Raw genomic sequence first — 24,692 nt, forward strand, 5'->3', positions numbered from 1 at the left:
TTTTTCTTTTGGTGCTGAGGACTAAACCCAGGACCCTGGGCATGCTAGAAAAGCCCTCCTCTACTGAGCCACCCCCTGCATTTTAACAAGCCCCCCACCTTATGCCACACATGATAAAATTTGAGAAGGTTTATTTTAAAACATGTTCAGCCTATAAAGCAGGTGCTAGCTTGGTTCTCCGTGATAGCTGCCGAGCAGGTAGTCTGACGACCTCACATACGTGTTTTGCCAGTGTAGCTCTCACATAACTGGCCAAATTGCTTTCTTGTTCATGGCCTTATGCCCCTTGCTCCATTACCCTTCCGCTCTCTCATTCAGCAAAACTCCAGTCCAGCTCTGCTCGTACACCTGGGTTGCTGAAAAGACCGAATCATAAGTAGCTTGGGTTAGTGCCTCTGTAGATAGATGGCCCCTGCCCCTGAGCTGTGCTGTCCACATCCTAGTACTCCCTCTCCTGCTCTCCGTTTGCAGCCATCCTTGCCGAGAAGCCAGTGCCTAGGACAGATTCTGGCAACCTTTTGCTGAGCTCCACCCAGGGCTGACAGTGCCGCCACTGGCCCTGCTTGCCACTCTGGCATTGAGCCTACCGTATGGCCATTCTTGAAAAGATCCCCCAGATCTCTTGTCCATTAGCAGTGCGTATCTTATTTTTGATATTTTTTGGTACAGGGTCTCACTATGCAGCTCAGCCTTGAAGTGAGCCTCCTGTTTTCAGCCTCCTCAGAGCTAGGATTACAAGCATGTACCACCTTGCCCAGACTCAGTGGCCAGCTCAGCAGGCCCAGGGGCGGGACCAGTGTGGCATGTGGTGCCTGGTCCCTGTTCTTGCCTAAGCAGGCCCTTAGATTACTGACTGTCTCACTGGCCCATTTTTCCCTATTTTTGCTCTTTTTTTTTTTTACTGTTTAGTGTGCCATGCATGGCCCCTCATCCTGCAGTCAGTTGCATTCCTCTGTATTGATGGTGTTTCGGACTTCCCCATTCTCACATCACTTACCCCACCATCTCATCTCCTGTGCTTAGAAAGATGGGGCTTCTCAGTAGAGTAATCTCTCAGCCTCCAGCCACTCAGATCCTGAACACCACTGTGTCAACTGTCCCCTGTCTCCTGTGGGAAAGGAGCAGCCCCTGCCCCCGCTCACCCAGCCACAGCTGTTGTCCCAGAGTCCTTACCAGACATTGGGTCACCTCACACTGGCCCTGTCAGCCCCTCCCTGTGTCTGGAAGTGCTCTCCCTGTGGCGCCTGCTTTCCCACAAGCTCCTGGGTTTTCTTCTGCCTCTGGCTCCTTTTCAGTCCCTTTCCTGGGTCTCCCTTCTGTGTCATCTTTAAGTGGACCTCTCAAGGCTCTATCTCGCCATCTTCTCCCCTCAGCGGATGGCAGCCTCTGCATCCCGGCTCTAATACCAACCCCTCAACCCATGGTCTCTAAATAATCTTTATGTTGGCTTCTCTCTCGATCTCCCAAGCGACCCACCTAGTTACCTTCTGGTAAGTCCACATTTCCAAAAAGTCAGCTCCTAACCCTTTCCTCCTCCAGGTTCACCATCTCTCTGTATGTACAAAACCCTCCATAAACAGCCTCTGCCCTCTCCCTAGAGACCCATCTCGTGCTGCTTCCTGCCAGCCCCAGCCAAGCTGACCCCCCAGGGGCCCTGAGCCTGTGCACCCTCTCTGCCTACCAGGTCTCTGTGTGCACTTCTCCTTATGCCTGGAATGCTGGCTCCCAAAACCTCTTCTCTCCACCATCCCCCGCAAAATAACTGGACTAATTCCTGCTTAGTAGACATTCCTTTCAATATTACTTCTTCTAGAGAAATAGATTTTTAAAAAATAAACAAAACATTGACGTTCTGGTTGTTTTCTGTCTAGGTAAAGATAGAATTTAATACCAAAAAGGTTTTCAGATAAACACTTGAGTACACATTAAGTACATTTTCTCTAAACTTTAACTCTTTCCATCACTTACGAAACCTTATCTCTTTTCTGTCTTGTCCCACGCGTCATATCAAAGCCCCAGGTCTCATGCACGGGCCCAGTCCCCTGGCTTACGTATTCTGGGCTCATCCGTGTCACAGCCTGATGCTTCTGCTTTTGCCTCCCAGGAGTTGGTGGAGTCAGTTCTCCAGGCAAGGGGGCTATCTTTCCCAGGAACTGTGGCTCCCCCAGCATTGGGCCCAGGCCACCTTTCATGCAGGTTTTTGGGGTTTTTTAAATGTGTTTAGTACAGGGTCTCACTACATAGATCGGACTCATAGTGATCTCTTGTGTTCAGCCTCCCAAACGCTGGGATTACAGGCACGCATCACCAGGCCCAATCTCAATCTCTGCCTTGGCGTGCCCTGAGGGCAGGGCCGGCATGGAGGGATCACACTCCCAGCCCCTGCGTCTGCCAGGGTTGGGCTTTAAAGGCAGCTTTTGAGGCCCTTCGTTTTCTGCCCACCCTGTCCTTAGCAGTCCGTACTCCAGAGCAGAGGTGCTTCTTCGTGGCCGCCACACACGCTCAGTCTTCACCCCTTCTCTCATAAATACATTTTGCTTCCTAATTCAGGTCACCTAAATATTCAGACCCCCCCAAAAAAAAATTCAGAACTTCACAAAACAGTATTATAGGCAATGCATTCTAATACTTTATATTTTATTTCATTTTTTAAAAATGTGGTCATGACCCACTAAATTGATTTTATAATACTTTGATGACTTGTGATCTGTAGTTTAAAAGCGAGTGTTCTAGCTTATTCTGCTAAATCCTCTGAGTTTTTCTGTCTGTGTATTAATTACTCAGCTGGAATAGCTTTACAATTGTTTTCAACTAAAGCAATTCTAAAGACTTCTATTCGAAACTACTTTTATTTATTTATTGAAAGGACTGTGCCTTTTTCCTTTTTAACATGAAAAGCATATTTTGAGCATTACACAATTTTTAAATGGTTATAGAAGGTTTAGTAAGTTAATTAACAAGTATCTGTTGATTGCCTAGGTTTTGCAAAAGATGGTCTTAGAGCACTCTGTGTGTGGGGGGGGGGATTCCTAATATCCTTCATTTCAGGACTATAGAGATTAAAATCTCAATCGCTTTTGTAGCCACAGTTAATCAGATGTGGACCCTAAATCAAATAACCCAATGTGGTGGCCACCTGCCCTCCCGCTAGGATTAGCAGCAACTCGAGGGGGCCTTAGAGCTCCTACCTGTCCCAGTGCTGAGGGCTAGGACCTGGCATTTTTTGTGCATTTCTGGTAGGTGCCGTATTAGCCTCTTCCCCCTCTTCCCGTCATAAGGCGCCGCACAATCAGGTGACAATAATTTCAGGCAGCAGAGCGGTGAGCTAATGCTCTGGTATGTCACCCGGCTCTTCTCCCCGCTCAGCCCCCTGTTCAGAGCAAACGATCAGATCAGCGGCTTTCACTGTAGAGTTTCTTGACCCCTTTGGACTTGATGGACGTGTGAGAGGCTGTCGCAGTTGTTAGTTTTCCCATCCCACGGATGAAAACTGCAGCTCTGAGAGCGCTTTGCCCCATCCGCTGGCACCCTGGAAGTGTGTTTCCTCATGAGGCGCATCAGAGACAGCCAGCAACGCAATGTCTGGATCTCTGAAGTCACCTTCCCAGCACTGAGTTTCTAAGTGAGACGTGGCCACTCTCTGGTGCTGGCTCAGCCCCCCTGCTCCTGCCTAAGCAAGGGGGCGCACACAGGCTGAAGATGCCTCCCCCTCCCAGAGCTGTGGGGCACAACACCTGCTGTGCACAGCCCCCAAGCCTCTTGACTCTGTCTGTGGCACCTTCTCGTCCTTTCCTCCCACACCTTGCTGAGTTGAAATGGCGCTCACTCCAGGCGCCCCAAGAAAGGCTCCTGTCACACAGCTGCTGAGAGTAAGACTCTCTTTGCCATGACGCTGGAATGGAAGGAATGGAAGCGCGCGTGGGACCCCGCTGTGGTCTTGCTGTGTTTCCCTCCAGCTTCCTCCCCTGGAGGGGGGAAAGTGTCACCAGACGGTACTTTCGCGTCTCAAGGTAGAGGTTCTGGCGTGGTCTGGCTTTCTTGCCAAAGACTTTGGACTTCTCTGTTCACCTCCTGCCCCTCAAATGGTCCTCCGCCCCTCAAGGCCAAGCTTTTCTGCCAAGGAATGGAAGCAGGCTTTTTTCCTCCTAAAGCATTCACAAAATGCCCTCCATGTCTTCTCCCGCTGACTGCCTGCTCGGTGGCCCCAGGCACTCTCCCGTGGGTGCAGCAGGTGGCTGTCGGTAGGCACCTGCTACATCCCACACCAGGCTGGGGAAGAACAGGCAAGACCTGGTTCCAGAATCAGCCACCAGAGCCGGTTGTTGAAATTTGTGTCCCTGCCTTGCCATGGGAGCCGGTTGTTGAGTGGCTGAGTAGGGGTTTTTTTGACCTCTGAAAAGTAAAAGAAAGCCAGTCAAAGCAATGGGAGTCATTGTTGTGCATACAAGACATTTGTCAGTTTGGGGCCAGGTGGGCTCAGGTCGGATTCTTGGTAGATTGCTTTCTTTCACCTCACCCCCGCCTGTTTCTCCCCTCTGGAAGACCCACAGGAGCAGAGCGCTAATGGAAGTTTAGGCCTGAGAAACTCTAGTTGCCTAAAGTCTGCATTGAACCCTGTAGCCAAGCTACACCCATCTTGTCAACCGGGAGAAAGTGCCAGTGTGACTTCCTGGGCGGTCCTTCAGAGTCCCTATCCAGATGTTGCTGCAAAGAGGGAGTAAGAGAGGCTGTGGAAAGTGTACATGCTTGCCCAGGGGGCGGGGAGGGCTATGGCACCCTAGAGCCAGGCCCCTCCTCTGGAAGCTTTAACACAGGTGAATGGTTAACCAAAGGGAGGATTGTTCTCATCGCCTCCTCCTCTGCCAGAGAGTTCACCTTTAGTCATTGGCCCTTCTGGGGGGTGAACAATCCGAGCAACATAGTGCACATCATGGGTAAATACCCACCTTTACCTTGTACCCCACCTTCCAGTGAGAGGTGTGCAGGACCCCTCAAGATGGGATGGTTGGAGGAAGAAGAGACACATGCACACACAGTAAAAGAAAGTTGGAAATGACCTTCTGACTTGCTAGGAACTGGAATCCTAGATCTTAGATATCAAGAGAGCCGATTCATGCCAATCTGATTGCATTCAATGGAGGAGACGTTGGAGAGTGCCCATACCAGAAACAGCTGCCCAGCCTCTGTTAGGAGGTGGAAGAATTTCTGGAGACTTCTTCTAGCCTGTGCCTTGTGTGTCCTACCCCTACCCAAGATGTTCTGAACTTTGCTGGCAGAATGCCTCAGCACCAGACCTTCCCCCAGGATAGGTACAGGTTGCAGTTCCAGCCCTCTTGGTACTTACTCTGGTTTGGGGAGAATTGCCTTCAGAACCCTCATTTGTCCAGGATGGCTTTTTCTGTTCTCTGTCCCCACTGCATGCTCTCTGCACTGGCACATTCCCATTGTGGCCAGGACCAGTGCCCCATGTCCACTTTGACGTATAGGACAGCTTAGTGCTGTCCTCCAGCTGGATTGGGGAGTATGAGAGTGTGGCCCAGGCCCCACCTCTGGAGGCATGGGCTGGGCCTTGAAGGTTTGAGCTTCTTTCGTTTCATGCTTCATTCCTTGCCAAGCCACTGAGAGCTGCCTGTGAGCATACAGTTGGTGCATTTGAGCACGGCTTTGTGAGCCTTCCCTAAGGAACACGGCCACACTGCTGGGCAGCTTTGTATCGGGGAGGAGGCAGAAACCCTGAGGGGCTCCCCCAGAGATTGGCTTTCCCTCTGCATCCTGCCTACTGTAGCCCCACGAAACAGACAGGAGTATGGGAACTCAGTTGGTGACCAGGAAGCATAGGAGAGGGAGGAGGACACTAGGGTAGGCGAGTAAGAAGTCTGCAGAGCCCATAGGAGCTGTGCCATGGAATAGACCTGAGTCACCCCCTGCAAAGCACTCAGGGATCAGAGTCATCAGATTTTGTTACCTACTCAGCTTGATCTCAGTTCTTGCTGCACTCAAAGGTCCATTGTGTGATTCTCCTTAAAGAAATGTTTTATTTTCAATACAGACACAGCCCTTGAAGTAGCAGTAGAACACATCACCCCTGAGAGACACATGGCTGTGAAGTGTTTGGGTATGTAACCTCCTGTCTTTGCCTACATGGAAGGCTGTGTCCCATAGTTCTCTTTGTCCCTCAAGAGGGTACCCCCCCAACCCCTGGTGCTTGGGCTATAAGAGCCCCTGGAGTAAGGGCAAGAGGTTAGCTCAGACCCAGGAGGTCCCTTCTGCCAGGCACTGGCGTGGGATGGGGAACAGTTGCCGTCCTTCACCCAACAAGAGTTTCTTTGAGGACGCCACTCCCTGCCCCCCACTCTGAAGATGGAAGTCAAATTTTCGGACTCTGCTGTGCAGAGCAGAGAGGTCACTAGGCTCTAATGCATTTACCATTGACTGCCCCTCTTGTAGTGCGTCTATTAGTGAGTAATTTGATTTGTACCTATTCATTTGCAGTCCCTGCAGGAGCCTGGAGCTGGCCCCTAGTATAATTGGTGCTGTCTCTATTTTTACATCATTAGATTAGCCCCGACTCCTGGCCACTTGTTGTCTGCGCTTGTCTGTCCATTTATACAACCTAATGTAACACAAAATTCATTACTGATCACATTACTTTCAACTCTGAAGCCAGCCTCGTGATAAACATTTGGTTAACCCCTTCCTCCCCACGGGAGAGCTGACAGAACAAATGCACTTCTCCTCGACAGGCAAATCAATATCTTAATACACCAAAGTGGAATTGCATTTCTAGATTTGTTATTCCTCCTGGAGGAGCAAATGGAAAGGCTCGCCTGAGCTAGCTGAATTGAATAATGAATAGAGGCCCGGCACCAGCAGCCAGTCTGCGCACACAGCACAAAGGCACAGCCAGAGGCAGCCCCTCCTGTCTCCTGTGGACAGTGGCACCGTGGCAGTCCACTACCATGGTCACTCTGTCCCCCGCACACCACAGCACGGGGCTCAGAAGCAGCACAGGTGGGGACCCTCAAAGGGCTAACAGAGACTTCACTCCAACACCGTTCCTTCTGCTATACTTGCTCAAGACAACTAGACCAAGAGTCTGCTCAGTTTCCTTGAGACCTAACTGGTGCATTACGACTGGTTGGCTCATACCAGTCTGACGTGTGTGCGTGTCCATAGCTCTCATTCTCTGGTGGGGATGTGTGTGAGCAGTGAGACTCTAACACAGGAATTGGTCAACGGTTTTACAAGGACCTCAGCATAACTCTGTGAAATCTAGAATGTTCTGCCCTAACCCCACCTTGGCTGGCCCTTCCCCAGCCTGCATTTGTCTCTGGGTAGCATCTACACCCACATTAAGTCATTAACTCACAGGACAGTTGATTTCAAAAGGAAAAATACTCCCACTTATTAAGAAACTCTCATAAAGTCTGTACCACAATGATTAGGAAAATAGACACAGAGGAAATAGAATGGAACCCATTACCATGAAAGTCATAAATCCCTAAGTAAAAAGAAGCCATAAACTGAAGACACTCAGGTGGGAAGGGAAGCTGGAAAAAGCAGCCCATCTCTGGAATGTTGACTACAGGGAAGTCCTGAGCAGGAGGCCAAGGAGGAGAGGCCCGAAGCCTGTGGTTAGCCAGTGTCCCTCCCATGAAGCATGCAAGGTCCTGGGTCCTGCCTCCCCTTAAACTGCACAGAGTCCTTGCAAGGCAGAAATGATGAGCAGTCCTGTGAGACTCCTAGAAGTCTGAGGGAGTCCTTGTGAGGACTCAGATGCCGCTCTTGCCCTTATCTGTCAGACCGAGTCCCCAAAAGGGGGTACAGGAAGCCCCATGCAGAGGTCCTGGGAACACAAGTGGGAGGTAAGAAGTTTAGGGGAATTACCTCACCTCACCCCTGGCTATAGGGCCAGGGCTATGGGGGCTTCTTGTCCCAAAGCCTCCAGACTCCACTTTCAAGTGCTTCCTATTGTGAAGAGCTGCAAAGAAAGGATGTCCTGGGCAGGGTACTACCGGACACCCCATGTCTTAGCACAGGACACGAGTCTGAAGTGAGCCCAGGCACAGTGGCTGTCCTATCAGTGCTAGGGAGGAGAAGTGGCTGCCCAACCCCCAGGGTAGTGACTTGTTGGCCTCAGCCTAAACCCTCTCAGGAAGGGGTGGGAAGCTGCATCTCCCACACTGGCCCAGCCTTAGAAGTTCTAGAAACTGGGTAAGAGCACAGGGTTTACCTCACAGACCAGAGCAGACCCGTGACAGAGAAGAGTGAGTCTGCCGGTGGAATGAGGGACTGTGATTTCTTAACCTTGATGAAGCAGGGGGAAAGCCACATCTTACCAAACTCTTCCGCTGCGTCGTAGAGAATTTAATTACGTTTGGACATTTGAATGAGAACCAGATGTGGCTCTGGCCCTGCCGGCCAGCAGCGTTCAAAGTGCAGTGTCTGTCCTGTGGTCTGCAGCCCTGTGTTATCTCAGAAGGCTGGGGGCCAGCTCGGGGAGTCCCCTGCCTGTGGGCTGGGACAGGGGCTTCCAAGTCTCATGCTTGCACTTCAGGAGATGAGTAGGTTCAGGCACCTGGTTTCCGGAGGGTGTTTCCAAATCCTGTCTCCTCCACATACCCATGCCAGATGGGCACAAATGCCAGTGCATGAGACTCCTCTGGCTTGTCATAGCGGCAACACATGAAGTCACATTATGCCTCCTGCCCAGGCCTTCTCTGTCCCCAAGTCATGTCTGCCATGTCTCTTAGCTCCAAATAAATAGATCTACTGAGGCTCTGCTGCCAGTGTTGTGCCCAGGACCTGGAGCTGGAAAGGGCACTTTGGCCCCACCCCTACCCCGCACCCCACCCCCTCAAGATGTGTTGCCCTGGGCCTCAGCCTGATGAAGACACCGAAGTCTTCAGTCATGGTCTCTGGCCAGCGTTCAGCCTCTTAGGGGCCCTTCTTTCCTCATGGGAGCATCACATGCCCAGTGAAGTCTCTAGAACACACTCTTCCCTCTTTTTTTTTTTTTTTTTGCGGAACCGGGGATTGAACTCAGGCCCTTGCGCTTGCCAGGGAAGCACTTATTCTACTGAGCCATCTCCCCGGCCCACACCCTTCCCTCTTTAAAAAAAAAAAAAAAACAGACAGAAGCAAAGTGACTTGCCCAGGTCCTTCAGCACATCTGTGACAGCACTAGACTGGCTCCATAGCAGCCTCCCCCACCTTCTCCACCTCCTCCTGACCATCTCTAGTGAGCTCAGTCAAAGCTGAACTGAGGCCTAGTCACCAAGTACCTCAGACTGGGAAGTGTGAGCCGGTCAGCTCAGCCTTTCTGCTCGCACATCTGGTATGCTCTGACAGGATACTTTGCCTTGGCCAGTGTTTAGAGTTGTATAATGTGGTGGATACGGAGAGCGTCACTGGGTGTGGGCTGCCAGTTGGGGTGGTTTGGGTGGTAATACTGCTGCCCACTTTGAGGCTGGCCTGGGTTTCCTGGAAGTAAGGTGTAGCAGTCCTTCAGCTCAAGTCTTCCCTTGCCTAGGTGTGGTACGGCTGTTGTTGGGGAGGACCTGGAAATAGGCTATAGTTCCCAACCAGGCTAAGGCCCCCTTAAGGCTCCAACCTTACTCACTGTCACTGCTTTTTTAAATTGTGAAAGAGAATCTAGGTGGTCCTGAAGCTGTGCCCCCAGTATATCACACACACACACACACACACACACACACACACACACACTTGTAGGGGTTGAGGCCAGGACTCTGGAGAAGGCCTCTCCTGTGTTCTCCTCACTCCTCAGGCCTCTCCCTCCCCATGTTCTGACATGTACTTCCCTTCGCATCTGTCCCTTTTGGGCCCTCTGGGGATTCAGAGATCTAGCCTATCTTGTGGTGTTAATGCCACATTGGCCTCCTATCAGGACCTGCCTCCCACAGGCCTGAGAACCTTTGTTTTTTACCTGCCAGAGGGTAGAGGGGATAGAAAGAAGGCACCTCTCGCTCCATTCCTCTGGTTGGAATAAAGGAATCAAGAGGCTTTCTACTTGCCCATTGTCCTTTTCTGGTCTTGGTCACCATTTTTGTCTTCTAGGGGCTATAGACACTTGAGAGCGTCTGACTTCTTCTAGGCCTCGGGTCTGCTCAAGCCCCGCTGAGGCTCTAGGGCACCTGTGTACAGCCCCTGTGGCCAAGGAAAGCAATTCCAGCTTCCTGAATCAAGAGCACTGAGATTCACCATCCCAACTGGCAGCTGAGAGTGGAGGCAGGGCTGTCAGGATGGGCCATGGGGACTTGGCCTCCTTCTGTCATGATATTCTGGTCTCTGTACTGAGAAACAAAACTCAGCAAGGAGGGAAAAAAAAATGTGGGAGCCCTATGGGCTGAAAGAGACTGGCCAGGAAGGAGTTACTTGCTGCCCCCAGGCAAGAGGGCTGGGGAGCGCCAGGCTGGGTATGTGCTAAAACACCAGGGTCTATGGCGTCAGCCAGCCAGGGGTCTGGACTCAGACATAGGTGTTAAGCCCCAGAGATAAAAGCGGGCCAGAGATAGCTTTGCTTCTCATCTGTGGCCTGGTTCCAGCTGCCCAAAGCAGGATTCCTATGATCTGAATAGGAAAAACCTTTCATCCTCAGCCTCTCAGCTTCCAGAAGCTTTTCCCCACTCCCCCTTCCTCAAGTATGCCCAGCAAAGGGACAAGGGCCCCTGCTAGAGAAAAAAGGTGATGCCTGTCTCCCCTGGCCTCAGCCCCTAGCCTCTCAGGACCTCACTGGGTTGGGCCAAGAGGAGCCCTGGCCTCCTAAGCTGTGGAGCTTGAGAGGTGCCCAAGAGGGGAGCCTAGAGAGGGGCAGCCAGGGAAAATGTAGGGAAGCCAGGCGGAGGTGGAGAAGGGTGCGCTGAGTGTGGAGAGGAGTGAGCATTCCTGGAGGCTGCCCTCTTTAAAGGCTGCACTTTTAACCTCCTAAAAGTGCCTGGGGGCTGAGGTTGGCTCCTGCCCAAAGTGTGGTCTTGACAGTGCTGTCAGGGTTTAACTGCAGTCTCAGCCCGATGAATGGGTCCCGCAGCTCCAGCCACACTAGAGGCGAGTTAGCAGTTTCCAGCCTACTGGTAAGACAAGTAGCCCCTAGCCATGTCTGCCAAGGCCTCCTCCTCGTTGGCATCTGGGCCAGCTCTCCAGCTTCCAGCCTCAGGAAGCTGCCAACCCTCAACTCCGCGAGACACCTTCAAGCTTCCACACCCACTAGCCTCTTTAAATGCCATTTTGCATAGCTGTTCCCTGGCCCACTTTGCAGGCCTGTTGGAGACAAAATTGCTTGCTTGGGACAGACTCCATCTGAACCAGTTTGCTGAACTTGTAACCATCTTGTCACCCCCAGTCTCTTCATCAGATAGCCCATTAAGGGAAAATACAGAAACCTCTCACCTCTTAATGAGAGGACCACCCCACCCCACCCCACCCCACCCCCGCCTCACACACACCTGTCTCCCCACCCAGGGGCCCTCAAGCAGAAGGCTGTTGTGTTTGTCACCAACCTCTGAGCCAGGCTCTCTGGGCAAGGCAGGCAGTGTGGCTGGCTGCCCTGTGCTGTGTGGCATCCACTCCCCTGGGCTGCCATCAAGCCCACCCCAGGCAAGGGTCCTAACCACAGCCCCTGCTAATGTGGGAGAACTGGAGGTGGAGGCAGGCGGGAAAAAAATCAATGCATGTCAACAAGGCTGGAAATTTATTTGCCATCTTAGAAGAGGGTGTTAGCAAAGAGGCAGGGAGGAGAATGAGAAGCTGTAAACACATATCTGCCATCTACCTCCCTGAACCATTTCTTGATTAAAAAAAAAAAAAAAGTGCCAGGCTCCAGTGGAGGTGGAGCTGGCAGGGTCTGGATGACGAGGCACCTGCTGCGGAGGGAGGCTAGAGGGGGACCCAGAAGTCCTGTGGATAATCACAATGACTAATTCAATTGCGACAATAATAGTAACTCGCATTTGCTGACTGGAAGCTTTAAGCACTTTGTGCTGCTCTCTACATGCATTATTTAATTTCATTCTTACAACCAGGCTATGAAACAGACATTGTTATCGTCACATTCAGGAACTGAGGCACAGAGATCTGAGTAATTCACCCCAAGTCTCCCAGAAAGCAGGTGGCCAGGCTTGGGTTCCCAGCTGCTTCCTGAGGCTGCCTCCTCCGACCTGGGCAGGCCCTCTGCCCACCTGCCTCCTCAGGCCAAGGCTGGTGCACCCGCCGGAAGTGGGCAGGGCCATGGGGCAAAGGGTTCCTCCTCCCCCACCGGTCTAATCCCACTCCCACAGGGCTGCTTGGGTGGTTTGCTTAGGACTTGAGTGTGTGGCTGTAGCCAGGGCCCAATAAAAGCTGGGCTAATCCCTTTAATGAGCAGCATCTTGCCGCCCCTGTACAGAGCAGGGCTGGCTGGAGCCTTGGAGGAAACCAGAGGGGCCAGGCAGTACATGCTGCTTCTTACGTGGTGGCGGAAGTGCCAGGCTGCCCTGAGGCTAAGCCATTGCTCCAGGTACCCTCTTCCCAAACATGGGCACTGTCCTCACTGACCCTCAGAGCCCCAGACACAGACCTTCATCTAGGCCCTGAGGCAGGGTCGCTACAAGACTAGGCTCTCTACCAGAGGCCAGAAGAGCCCCCTGAGGCTCCCAGACCCAGTAGACACCCAGTCCAAGGTGCAGCTTCATTTCTGGCCCTCTGCTGGGGTCACCCACCCACTTGAGCATTCCCAACTTGCTCCAGTTTTCACTCAGTGTCCAGTGTCTCCCTCAGTGCCCAGTGTCCTCAGGGGTTCATGCCCGCCTCTCCAGGGAACAGGGCAACCGGAGAGCACATTTGCTCAGTAAAGCAGCTACTATGTGAAAGGAGACTTCTGTCCACACATCCCCACACCACTATGCTCACCAGTGCCAGGAGCCAGTCTCTGCTGCTGGCACCTTCGCCACCACAGGATGAAGGGCAAGTGCTTCCGTGTGGGCAGTCATGCCTGGCGTCCTCACCCAGAACCCTCCTGTCTCTTCCCAACACTGTGAAGTAGCCAGACTCATTTCACCTTGACAAGGCCAGCCACCTGTACGTGCCTCCACACCTAGGCCCTGTGGCCTGCCTGGCCTGGCCTGTGGCATGGAAGGGCAACAATTTCCAGTAAGGCAGCAGGAAGCAGGTGGACACAGCTAGTGGTAGGCACTGGCGCCAGGCTTAGTGGTGCTCGAGTTGTTGGAGCTGTTGGCTTGGCCAGCGCCACTTCCCCTTCAGCGGCCTGGGACCCAGGGCCAGTGCTGCTCCTTCACCCTCAGCTTTGCTGTCTGACTCCCAGGAGCACCAAATCCCTGAAAATGTGGGTTCACATTGGATTTTCTCATGTGCTGGTGTGGCCACTTCCCTGGGCTTCCAGCTCCACAAGCCCTGCCCCACTCAATGGCCCTCAAGAGCAAGCTCTCTTAGAGCTAACTTCTCCACTGCCACAATCTCCAGACTGCTAGGTGAAGGTATCTGAGAACCCTCTCCTGGACTCGGGCAGGCTCCTGACAGGCCTCTCCCAAGCTATCCCTACCTCAGGAGAGCTCCTCAAAGCTGGGGCCTTGGGGGTGGGGCAGCCAGAATTGTGTGTCGCCTGTCTTCTCTCCCAGCCACCCGCCTGCATGGGGCCCTATCTGCACTGCATGGGCCAGAGGTCCCCCTCCGTCCCGTTCCAAAACTGTTCTCATGCCCCGTGTGTGACTTTTCCTCTCCTAGCCCCATACTGAAGTGGTTCAACAGATCTGCTCTGGGACTCCCCCAAGGCCCACCAGTCCCCCCAGCTGCCTACATGTGCATGTTACCATCTTCCTTGACTGCAGAATCCCGCTGCAAGCTCCCCCTCATCCCGGTGTGACACCCCCAGTGCCCCCTTACACCCCTCCACCTGCTTGCAGAGATCACTGTACTTCTCAATCATTGTCCATATCTTTTCCACAAAGATTCCTCAATGCTTTTCTTTCCAAAAGGGAAAAAAAAAGGAAAAAAAAAACAATGCCAACAGCCCAGCGTCCGTGAGCAACCCAACAGTAACAAAGCATGCGTTCGCGATGGAGGAAGGTAAGGCCGCACATTTCCATTTGCCGCTTGCTCCTAGGGCTGGGCGCTGGGATGACTGGAAGTGGGGATCCTGCGTGCACCCCTCCTCCACATCCGCTTCCACACAATTTCACTCTTCGTCTTTAGGGGGAAGGAGAGAGGAGGGGCCTCACAGAAGGCACATAGAAAGTAGACTCCAGGTTCTTGTTCTGTTCCTCGGTGCCCTTTACCACATCATTCATTCATCATTCCAGAAGTGAGTTCTTAGCACTGGCTATTTTCCAGGACCTTTGATTGCCACTGGAGATACAGAGATAAAGCACAGATTGTCCCCCCTCAAAAAAAAAATAGGGCCTCTCCAGGTGTGGAGGAGGAGGCACACCTGGGCGTTTTCAGGGCCTGACTAGCTGTCAGCATGGAGCTGGGTGGGGCCAGGCCAGCCCTGAAAGGGAAGGGGACGAGCTTGTGGGGGCATGGATACCCGCGCATGAGCAGCAGGTGTTCTGGGGCCCAGGGAACTGAAAGTCATCTGTACCTGGGAGGTGGGCTGTGGAAGGTTGTTCGTTAGAGCTGGGTTGTTAGACCTTCTCTGTGGGCCTGTGGAGTCACTGACAGTCTTTAAGGAGAGGAGAAGCATGGTGGGGTGTGTGCTGCAAAAGAAGATTCTGTCCTGTTGGGGGTGGGGATGCGGGGCACTGTGGGGACTGGAGGTCGGGAGGCCTGGGTGGCATTGGGAGGTGCGCTGGAGTACTCAGCAGCCCCTTGGTCGTCCTGGGAGCTGGGGACCAGGGAAAGCCTGCCAGCCTCCATCTGACCCAAGCCCAAGTGGTGAGGAAGTAGGAGCAAGGCAGCTCAGGCTGCAGAGCCGGCCGCTGGGAAACAGCGCATTGGCCTTGCAGCCCCTTGCAAAGAGTCCCTGCACTGAAACGGGATGCGACCACTCAGACTCGCGTGCTGGGGTCACTGAGGCTGCTGGGGTGTTTCTGGGGCTGTGACAAGGGGCTGGGCAGTGCCATGCTTGGTTCCAGCTCAGGTCTCCGCTTCTTGGGCAGTGTGGATGTGTCACCTTTTGCACCCAGACCGCTGTTGCTGCCCCTCTGCTCTGGCCAGGCATCGCCTTTCCCCATACCAGTAGCCTTCCCTGCTCCTTCAGCTGGGGCTTTCTCACCCAGGCCTGTTGGTGTCCAGATCCTGAGAAAGCCCCTGCCTTTCCTGCTCCTGCCGGGCTCCTTTCCTGCCGTGCTTGCCCTGCTGTCAGCGCCCCCTAGTGCCAGGTTGTCTGCGCAGGAAGGCAGGGGCCTCTGAGCTCCCCACACTCTTTGGCTGGCTTGTGAGGAAAGTGGAGAAGGAGGCACTGTCAGAGTCTGAAGCTTCTATGATGAACAGCCAGGGTCTACTCTTTGCTTTCTCCTCTTCTCTCTCTCACAGCTCAATGGCCGTACCCCTAAATGACAGTGGTACTGAAGAATGGGCAGGCAGAAGAGCTCCTTTGCAGCAGCTTCCTGCCTTGTTTCCTGAGCACACCTAGCTCTCTCTTGATTTCCCCAGGATTGATGCCCACAGGGCACCCAGAGTCTCTTGGAGACTCAGCCTTCAGCCTGTGTCCAGGCCCTGCTTCCCACTGCCCGCAATCTGCTTCGAGCTTCTGGTGTGCCTGCATGCTCCAGCCCAGGCCATCCCTGGATGGGACTATCACAGCCTGAGGGCCCCTCACACCTCATCCGGGCACCTCCTTTCCCCTGCTTCACTGTGTAACACAGCTGCTAGACAGGCGTAGTGCTTTAGGGCATGGGGGTCAGTGGTTTGTTCCACTGTGCTGGCTAGTGATGGCCAGCCCAGGAATGAAGACCATGACCTATGCGTTCTCTAACCAAAGCCAGCTGGGCTGCATATGTATGGTGGCAGGGCCTGAAGCTGGTGTGGATGAGAGATCAACGCCTGAAGCCAAACCAGATGGGAGTTGTTACGGTGGGCACACCTAGCTATTGCAAGTGACTGCTCTGAGGTCCTGCGCTCCTGAGAAAGCTGGAAACCTCTGCCCCCAGCCCCACCCCACCATCACAGGCACACCTTGGGGAAGCCTACACTGCAGGCTTCCTTGTGGCTTGGTGCCGAGATTGCCAGGCCCATGCACGTCCACATCGCAGAACCATAGAGGTGGCTGGGAGTGGGGCCTGCTCACCATCAGAAAGCTAAGAAGGGCTTCATTCAGCAGGCAGAGAATCCTGTTCCAACTTCCTGCCTTGAGTAAAGAGATGCTGGGTAGTAAAGTTACCTTAGCTGAATAAGATGGGCCCAGCTGCCATTTCCAAAATGGGGACATGGATGTGCACAGCCTGGGGAAGAAAAGAGGTGCCCTGAGCCTGCCTTAGGGTTCAGACCGAGCTTTCCATTCTGAGGGGCTCTAAAAGACTTGGAGGCAAAGAGAAAGGGAAAAAAGGAAGCACTCAGTCAAGCAGGGACCCTCTCTCCATGGTGTAGGCACCACACAAAACAAAATCCTTTCCACTTCCGAGGATAAGCCAAGTTCAGCCAGTGAGTCCACTGTATGGGCGGGGCAAGGAAGGAGGACAGACACTGCTCCGCAGGGAAGCTCCACCTGCCCCTGCCCTGGCTTCTCTCCACTCACCTCACTTGTAGATCCAAGAGAGTGGATCCTTGACTTAGGGGGGCATCCCAGCTTAACATGCTAGGTCTGTAGGCCACACGCCCCATAACTATGTCTCTAGACAAATCATCAAGGAGGCCATACTTCCTGCTTAAAGGATTTCTGCACAGTGAGGGAAAGACCAAGGTCTGACACTCAAGTCTGCCAGCCAAGGGATCATCTCCCTCCCGCAACAGAGTCTTCCTGTGGCCGGAGCCCCATCTGGCCCATCTAGGGAGCAGAGGGGAGCCCCCACGCAGGAGGATATAAATGCAACCAGAATGGTATCTCAAAGTGAGCAGCCTGGCCCAGGGCGCACCTCCACCCCTGCTGCCCCGCTCTGACCAGGCCTGGCCCTCTCTTCTGTCTTGCAGAACTTCAGCGAGAGGGAAGCATCGAGACTCTGAGTAACAGCTCTGGCTCCACCAGTGGCAGCATACCAAGGCACTTTGATGGCTACCGATCTCCGCTCCCCACCAACGAGAGCCAGCCCCTCAGCCTCTTCCCCACCAGCTTCCCGTAGGTGTCAGCTACCTGCTTCCCACTGGCTGGTCCACACCTGCTGGATGGAGGGGAGAAGCGCCCGCAGCCCTGCCCTCAGTCTCTGCTCCTCTTTCATCACCTGCCTACCACAAGCTTAGTGACAGTAGCCACTGTCCCACCTGGATGGAGAAGAGGCCTGTCCCCAGAGCACCTGAGCTCGATGCACCCTGCCCTTTGCGACCGTCCTGGGGAGCTGTGGCCAGGAGAGGCTGCAGCGGCTCAGTCCCCTTCTCCGTTTGCACATGTTCCACTCATGGACTTGCTTTTGTATTTTCTAACCATACCCACATGGGGCCTAGAACAGTGATCAGCTCTTGGAGCCTGGACAGGGACAGGGTAGATGGTCCAGCCAGGCATTTGGGCCATGACTGGATAGTCTCAGCCCCAGCCCACTCCAGGCTGTGATACGTGTGGCCCCCGGTTTCCCTGGCTCAGTCCCCTTCTAGTATGGGGTGAACTGAGGTCCAGAGTAGGAGGCGGAAGGGAGGGAGAAAGGGCAATCCTCCTTGCTTTCCGCAGTGGCTCATGGGAAGAATTTGTCTTTCTTTTCTTTAAGCCCTTTTACCTTGGTCTATACTGTTCAGTGAAGAAAACTGTGGTTACTGAGGCCCTGTTGAAAAGTGCACGTCTTGTCCAATAAATCATGCTGCAATTGGTGTCCATCCCTGAGTTGCTGGGGTCAAGGTCCTCTCCAAATACCCAGCAGAGTCCTGTGGGCCTGACCATGGGCCCCAGCTCCCAGCACCCCTCAACACATGTGACACCTGGGGGGGGACCGAATGGAAAATAGTAAGGAAGAGGAGCTCTGCTCTCCCTTTTGGGGGGGGTTTGATTTGAGTCCATTTGCCAAGTTTCTTGCCTGGTAGAGCAGATGAAAGGCGGGCAGGGGCTGGGCTTGGACTCTGTCTTCTGGGGGCCATCAAATGTGTCCCCTGACATTCGGTAAGTTGCTATGGGAAGAGAACTTGACCCAATCCCTGGCCTTGTCTTCAGAGTACCTTGGAATTGTCTCTCTTCAAGCTCAGAAGATGTGAGAGTAGTCAAGTGGAGGTGAGCGTGTCATGGAAGCTGGCCAGCACCTGATGACAAGTTCCTTCCTCCTACCAGTCTGGACCTAAGTGAACAGCAGCTAAGGGATGTGCAACAGAAAGGTTAATGCTGGTCCTAGTCTCCCCTTCCCTGGCCCATACTCCAGACACCACAGAAGGCCTTGGACAATAGACAGAAACCCACTAAGTAAGCTGCAGTTTGGGGGTGAGGTGTAATGGAACAGTGGAAGAGCACTTGAGATCACAGGCGAGCAGGCCTTGGGCTCCCTGTCCAGCTGGGCCCTGCCTCCTTTACACACTGTGCCCCACTCCTGGTGCCTGAGAAGAGATTTAATCTTCAGTCCTCTCCGCAGGTTGGTTGGGCATATGGGGCAAAGGTGCCTGAATCACACTGGTTTTACAGGCTGAGAAACCCCCTGCATGGTGAGGAGTGCCAGAAACAAGGTGGGCCAGCTGGTGACAGTGGCTGCAGGAGCAGCAGCTTGTCTCCACTTTGGCTGCACTGGAAATACTGATGTGCCTGGCACTGCCCCCACTGGCAGTTAGAGAAGCATTTCAGTCAAAAGGAGACAAGGGCAAGGATGTCACCAGGCTGCCTGTACATACTGTACATGGCCTGGCCCCCGGGGATGGGTCCGGAAGCTCCCAGAGGCATGAGCCCTTCTGTGCCCACACAGGGAACTGACAGTCAGCTTGGAGTTAGGAGTCTTCCCAGCCCAGCCTTTCCTCTCCAGTAGGGGCAAAACAGCTGTGGCCTCCTCCAGTCAGGGAAAGTGGTGGGTGTAGGGCTGGACATGCTGGCTGAGCTTGCAGGACAATCTGGTTATTCATCTGCTCACAGTCAGGGCACTTCTTTGAGTATGTGGGGGAAGGGTGGGGATCAGAGAGCCCAGATAAGCTGGCCCCAGGGCGGCTGCCACTAGAACTCAGGTTATCAGAAAGGCCCTCCGCCTGGCCCCAGGCTAATTGGGAAGGTTATAGACCCTGCCATAACCTGTAATCAGCTGGAAGTGAGAGCCAGGCCCCAGGGCGGGGGACCTCACTGCCCACTGGCCCTGGAGCAGCCAGCCTCCTGTCCTCCACAGATAAGATCCAGGACAGTATCCACCACCGACCCCCATAATCCAAGCAGACCTCATGATAGCATTACCTAGAAAGTATCAGAATATGAATCTAATTGTGCCCAGACTTGGTGACCTTGAGGAAGCCACGTGGCCTTCCCCCCCCCCCCCCCCCCGCGCCCGCAAGCACTACCTGCTCAATGGGCAAAGTACTGTGGACTCCTCTGATGGAGGAAAAGTATTTTCATGATCTGAAAAGAGGTTGATGGGAGCTGGGCTGCAACTCAGAAAGGACAGCGCTGTCTGGGACTAATGTGAAGAAAGACCCAGTGGTTCCAAAGCAGGTTTAGACACAAGCACCACAACAGGGCCAGCTGTTCTGCAGGCAGGGAGGCCAGGGCCACATCCACAACTGGGGCTGCTTTCTCTGGGCTAATTTTTCATTGTGGAAGATCAGAGACTTTGTAAAACTAGAAGGTACCTAAGAATGCTCTTGGGTCTCTGGTATGCAGATGACAAGCCTGAGTCCCAGAGAAGAGCAAGGCCTTGCCCAAGGAGTGACACAGCGAGCTGGCCCCTGTGTACACCTTGCTGCCTCACATGCCCCCACCAGCTCCCTTAGAGTGGCACGAATCCAAGCTGGCTTCCCTGACCTCAGCTCCCACAGGCCTCACTCCACTGGCCCTTGCGCTGTGCCCTTCAAGCTTCCATCGCAGATCCCAGACCGGAAGCTCTTGCCCCCTCGCTGTGTTAACAGAGAAGCAGCCCCTCTTCAGACCAGCACACATTTGCCCTACAGACAAAGCAGGAAAGTTTCCTGTACATCTTGTGTTCATAGCAAGAGCCCATCAGAGAGCAGAGGCCCTGGAGTATCCCTGAGCCCTTCCTCCAGAGCAGAGCTCTGAAGCAATGGCATTATCGCCTTCTAAGGAGTGGAGCTGGGTGTGCTCTCAAGGTCCCAGGGCCCTATTTCAGCTCTGTCACCAGTAGCCATGGGACCTTGGGTGAAAGAATGCACCACTGGGCTTCAGAGTCCTGCCTGTACAAGAGAGGAATGGGGAACAGGAACAGATCAACCGTTTAGGCAAAGGCTAAGCTGCAGGTCAGAAAAAGGGGGGGGGGACTGGAGGTGCTCAGCCTTATAGTCCAGGTCAGGTAGCTCACTGGACTAGAACATGGGAGGGTCTGTGGTGGCTCATCTGGCATCAAAACTGGCCCCACAATGCCGCTTCAGAGAATCCCAAGGCAAATCAACTTCCTGGGGAGCAGCTGGCAGGCAACCAGCTCCTCCCCTCTGTCTCAGGTGGGCCGGTGCTAGAGGGTCTTTCCTGAGCTTTACCCCCTCTCTAGTCACTCAGCAGAATGCCAGACCCCTGCATCCCATCTCCTGCTGCACATGTCCATGCACACACAAGTGCAAGACTCTCGCACCTCAATTTTACCAACCCCCGCCTCCCAAACAGACAACTGTGACCAGTGAAACCTCGGCCCAAAGCAGTGAGTCTGCAATACCTGGGATTATTGATACCCTAAACTCTGGGAACTTGCCCAACGTCGGACAGGGACACATAGCCTGGATTCCTCTGCTGACACAGGACCTCTCAGGTGCAAAGCAGCGTCCCTGAGACGCAAGTCTTTCCCGGCCCAGCTCAGTCAGGTTAGGTTGGTCCTCTCCTCTGCATCATCCTGGCAAACACGGGCCAGATCCAACTGGAGGAAGCGGCCTGCCGGCCGCCAGTCGGGGTCCAAGACCGAGGCCAGGAGGGGGTCGGGCCACCCGCTTGCCGCATCCCCCGCCGCCCCAGCCCATTGGTCCAACGCTGTGCAGGGTAATTGGGGAGGGAGGGAGGCGACCGACGGGCGGCGGCTCCAGAGAGACTGCGCGCCTGTCAGCCACAATTTGTGTAAGTGGACGGGACAGGCCAGGCCACTGCGGGCTGGGGTCACTGGGGCCGCGGCCCACACCCTGGCCAGACCCTGGACCGCAGGGGAGCCCCGCCGGGCCGCTGAACTGGGCTGGCTGGCGCCAAGGCACTGGGAGACGCGGTCCGGCAGAGAAGCCCGGATGGGAAGCAGCTCTGTCATAGGAGTGTCTCCCCGCGTCGAGACGTGCCCAGTGGCACCCATAGCTGGTCAACCGCCCAGGACCACACAAGTCACCGAGCTCGGTCCTGGCACATTCATTCCCGTCGCGAGCTCAGTGCCAGGCAGCGCCTGGCCACTCGCAGGCACGTCGGTCCCTTCGACCTCAGGGACTGAGCGCGCCCGCTGCCACCCACGCCTCGCGGGCTCACGCAGACCCACGCCAGTCACACAAGTGAAGACACCACGGACGCTGCCACTCTGGGATCCACCCAGGGGAGGTCCTGCGGTGCTCCTCGCCCCTGCAAGAGATGACATAGCCAAAGGACAGACATGATCAGGACTGCACCCCCATCCCGCCCGGGTCGTCTGCGCCTGACTTTGTCGTTTCGGGAAACGCGGCGCGCACGGACCACGCGCAGTGGGCTAGAGCCGCAGGCCGCGCCGCTCCGACGCCCAGGCCCGACCGCCCGGAGAGGGAGGGGCGGCTGCGCGCGTCCCCCGCCCGTCTGCGGGGCCCGAGCGATGCGAAGTGACAGGGGCCGGAGCTTTGTTGTGGAACCTCGGCCGCCTGGCGCCAGCCGCCCCCGCCCGTGTCCTCCCCCTCCAGCCCTGGGCGGCCCGCGAGGCGCCCCCCGGGGCCTCTTAAAGAGACACTCACACTCGGCCCCGGGGACTCCCCCAGGGGCGCCAATTCCTGGGAAGGAGGAGGGGGGGTGGACTCAGGCCCAGGAGGGGAGGGGCGGGAGCTGGGAGCCTCACGGCGCCACTCCGGGGCTGCCTTGAATCTCCTAGCTGGAGATGGAGCGGGGGTGGTCAGTACAGAACCTTAGAGCAATAACTGCAGGACCTGGGGTGATTGCAGACCGGTGGCGCGAGGCAGATGGTGGGATCCTAGGCCGAAAAGCAGCTTGTGACCGCCGCTGTGCAGGGTACTGGTTATGTAGATAGGGCGGACACCCCAGTACTGCATGGTCGCCACTGGGTTTCTTGGGCAGATAACCCAAGCCTGCGTGTTTCTAACTCCCTGGTCTTCTGACTCCATTACCAGCTACGGACTCTACCCAAGAAAAATGTCCAAAATGCATGCACTTAGATGTGCATGTGCACGCATTTTTACCAGCACAAAAGTACATGTCGTGCTTGTGCTAGCGTACAGAGAGAGAGAGAGAGAGAGAGAGAGAGAGAGAGAGAGAGAGAGAGACTTTGCAAATGTATCTAGGGATTTCCAGGCTCATACCTGAACACAGACTCAGGAAAGCTGCTCTGAGTATCATCTGGTCACTTCACCAACCATGCAAGTGTGGCCACACACCTCCCTCCCCAAGGGGCTGCATCCTGTCTAGGCTGGAGATTGCACAGTTGCCACGGATCACTCCCCGGTGGCGTGGACCGTGCTGCATGCAAAATTCACTTTGAGCAGTCCAGGTACTAAGAAGAGTGCGATGGTAAAGAAAACCCTATGGGGCCAGCGCCCACGTGTACCGGGCGATAAGGAATTACAAGGGCTTGGATTTGGCTTTAAAAAGTACAAGAAGAAGGGGGGAAAAAGGTCGAAGGGGCCAAATCTCTCCTGCAGATCCCAACCCACACCTGAGGGAACGATGGCTTTTACCAGCCTGAGTGAGCGCCCAGCAACTGGTCCCCATGCCAGGTTGCGCAGAGGGCAGGCGGCTGCGGGTCACAGCCCGACCTGGGAGTGTGCGCCACTACGCGGGCACCCGGCCCAGGAGGGTTGCAAGCACAGATCGGCTACTCGAATGGGAGTGTCACCCATGGCCCGTGCGGGCTTGAATTGTCCCTCGGACCACGACTCCAAGGAGTCAGTCCAAGAATCCGCCCTAGTTCGATTTGGGGCAGGTGTTTGGTGGTTTTTTTTCTCTCAGGGTACACCTGGATTATGTCTTTCGATCTGCACAGAGGGCACGAAACACACACACACACACACACACACACGCTCACCCCGCGGCGTGGGGTGGGATCCTGGGGCTCACAGAAGACAAGGCAGGAGAGCACTGATTGCGCAGGGGGATTTCACCCACAGGAGTTCAGACGCCTGGACTCCCGCACTCTTGAACTTGGAGACCTGCGCTCCTCAAAGACGGAAACAAACTATAGACAAGTGGCTGGGAGCCGAGACAGGATGCCGGTGTTTAGTAAAAGGAAGACTTGAGACCCCAGTACCGGATGCGGCGAAAATTCGTTCGGTCGCGGTTGGAGGACCTGGCGTGTGGGGTCAGCTCGTGCGGTAGGCGAAAGTGCGCTCCCCTGCCCGGCCCGGCCCGGCCCGGAGCACCCGCGTCGCGGGCGCCGGGGGCTGACACGGACCAGCCTCGGGCTGAGTCCGGGGCCCGTCGGCGACGCCGGTCCCTCCCAGGTCTTCCTGTGTGGCGAGGCGCGGGTCCGGGCTCCCGCGTTTGCCCGGCGCAAGGCCGCGTCCCTCCCGCCCGCGCGGGCCCCACAAGGGCTGTGCCGCGGCTCCACTCACCGGCTCCCGCCACCTGGGTTCCGCTCCGGACCTCAGCCGCCCGAGCCTCCCGATCGCCCGCCCACCGGCCTCGCTTTCCAGCGCTCGCAGCCTCCCTGTGGAGCGCGGGGACTCGGGCGGCGACCAGGAGCCAAGTCGGAGGCCAGGCTGGGGCGCCGGCCGGAGCGGCCGGGCTTCCGGTCGCGGGAGCAGGAGGGCGCCCCCTCTCCTCTCGGGGACGTGTCAATGCTTTGCACTTGGGGCCCGCATGCGGCTAGGGGTCCTTCCCTGAGGCCTGAGGCCCCGGCGCCCCCGCCTCGGCCCTTTCAGCGGGTCAGGTCGGCCCTCCACGCTTCCCAGTCCGGGTGCAGGAGCCGCGGGCGCGGGCTGCGGGGTGGGGGCCCGGCCAGGGGGAGGGGTCTCGGGCCCGCCAGGCCGTCATTGGTTAATATTTTATTCCGTTGACATGTTTTCTTACTGCTGAGGCTTCCGACACCTTCTCCCCGGCCCCCCCTCCTGGCCGGAGCTTGGCCTGAGCTGTCAAAACCCCGCCCCCGGAGACCCACAATTGGTCCAAAAAGCGTAAAATCAGCAATCAAGGGGGGCCTGGCTCGTTAGCGCAGGGGATCCGAGCAGGGCAGGGCATGTGAGATAGTCACAGTTTTCCAGAGATCACGACAAGATCTAACCAGTCGCGCGTGGTCCCCGGCGCCGGAGCGGGCCAGCCCAGCCCAGCCCAGCCCAGCGCAGAGCCCCCTCCGCCCCCGCGCCCGGAGCCCCGCGCCCCG

The 24,692-nt window shown here is 55.4% G+C and overlaps 1 protein-coding gene across 6 annotated transcripts in view; it reads left to right on the top strand.

The window, feature by feature from the left end:
* The window catches only part of Bcas3 (BCAS3, microtubule associated cell migration factor), a 633,943-nt gene extending 616,029 nt beyond the window's left edge, over positions 1–17,914 (top strand). For 2 of the 6 annotated variants that reach the window (XM_023703174.1, XM_023703176.1), the window contains 2 exons: positions 6,050–6,115; positions 17,077–17,914. In XM_023703174.1, coding sequence (XP_023558942.1) covers positions 6,050–6,115; positions 17,077–17,225 — 215 coding nt within the window. In that variant the 3' untranslated portion in view covers positions 17,226–17,914. Of the gene's footprint in view, positions 1–6,049; positions 6,116–13,985; positions 14,077–17,076 lie in introns of all 6 variants that reach the window. The other 4 variants (XM_004643019.2, XM_004643021.2, XM_004643020.2 and 1 more) reach the window with 3 other exon arrangements.
* Positions 17,915–24,692: the final 6,778 nt, after the last annotated feature.

The sequence above is a fragment of the Octodon degus genome, unplaced genomic scaffold (assembly GCF_000260255.1).
Source record: "Octodon degus isolate 3935 unplaced genomic scaffold, OctDeg1.0 scaffold00164, whole genome shotgun sequence".
In the NCBI taxonomy this organism is placed as follows: Eukaryota; Metazoa; Chordata; class Mammalia; order Rodentia; family Octodontidae; genus Octodon; species Octodon degus.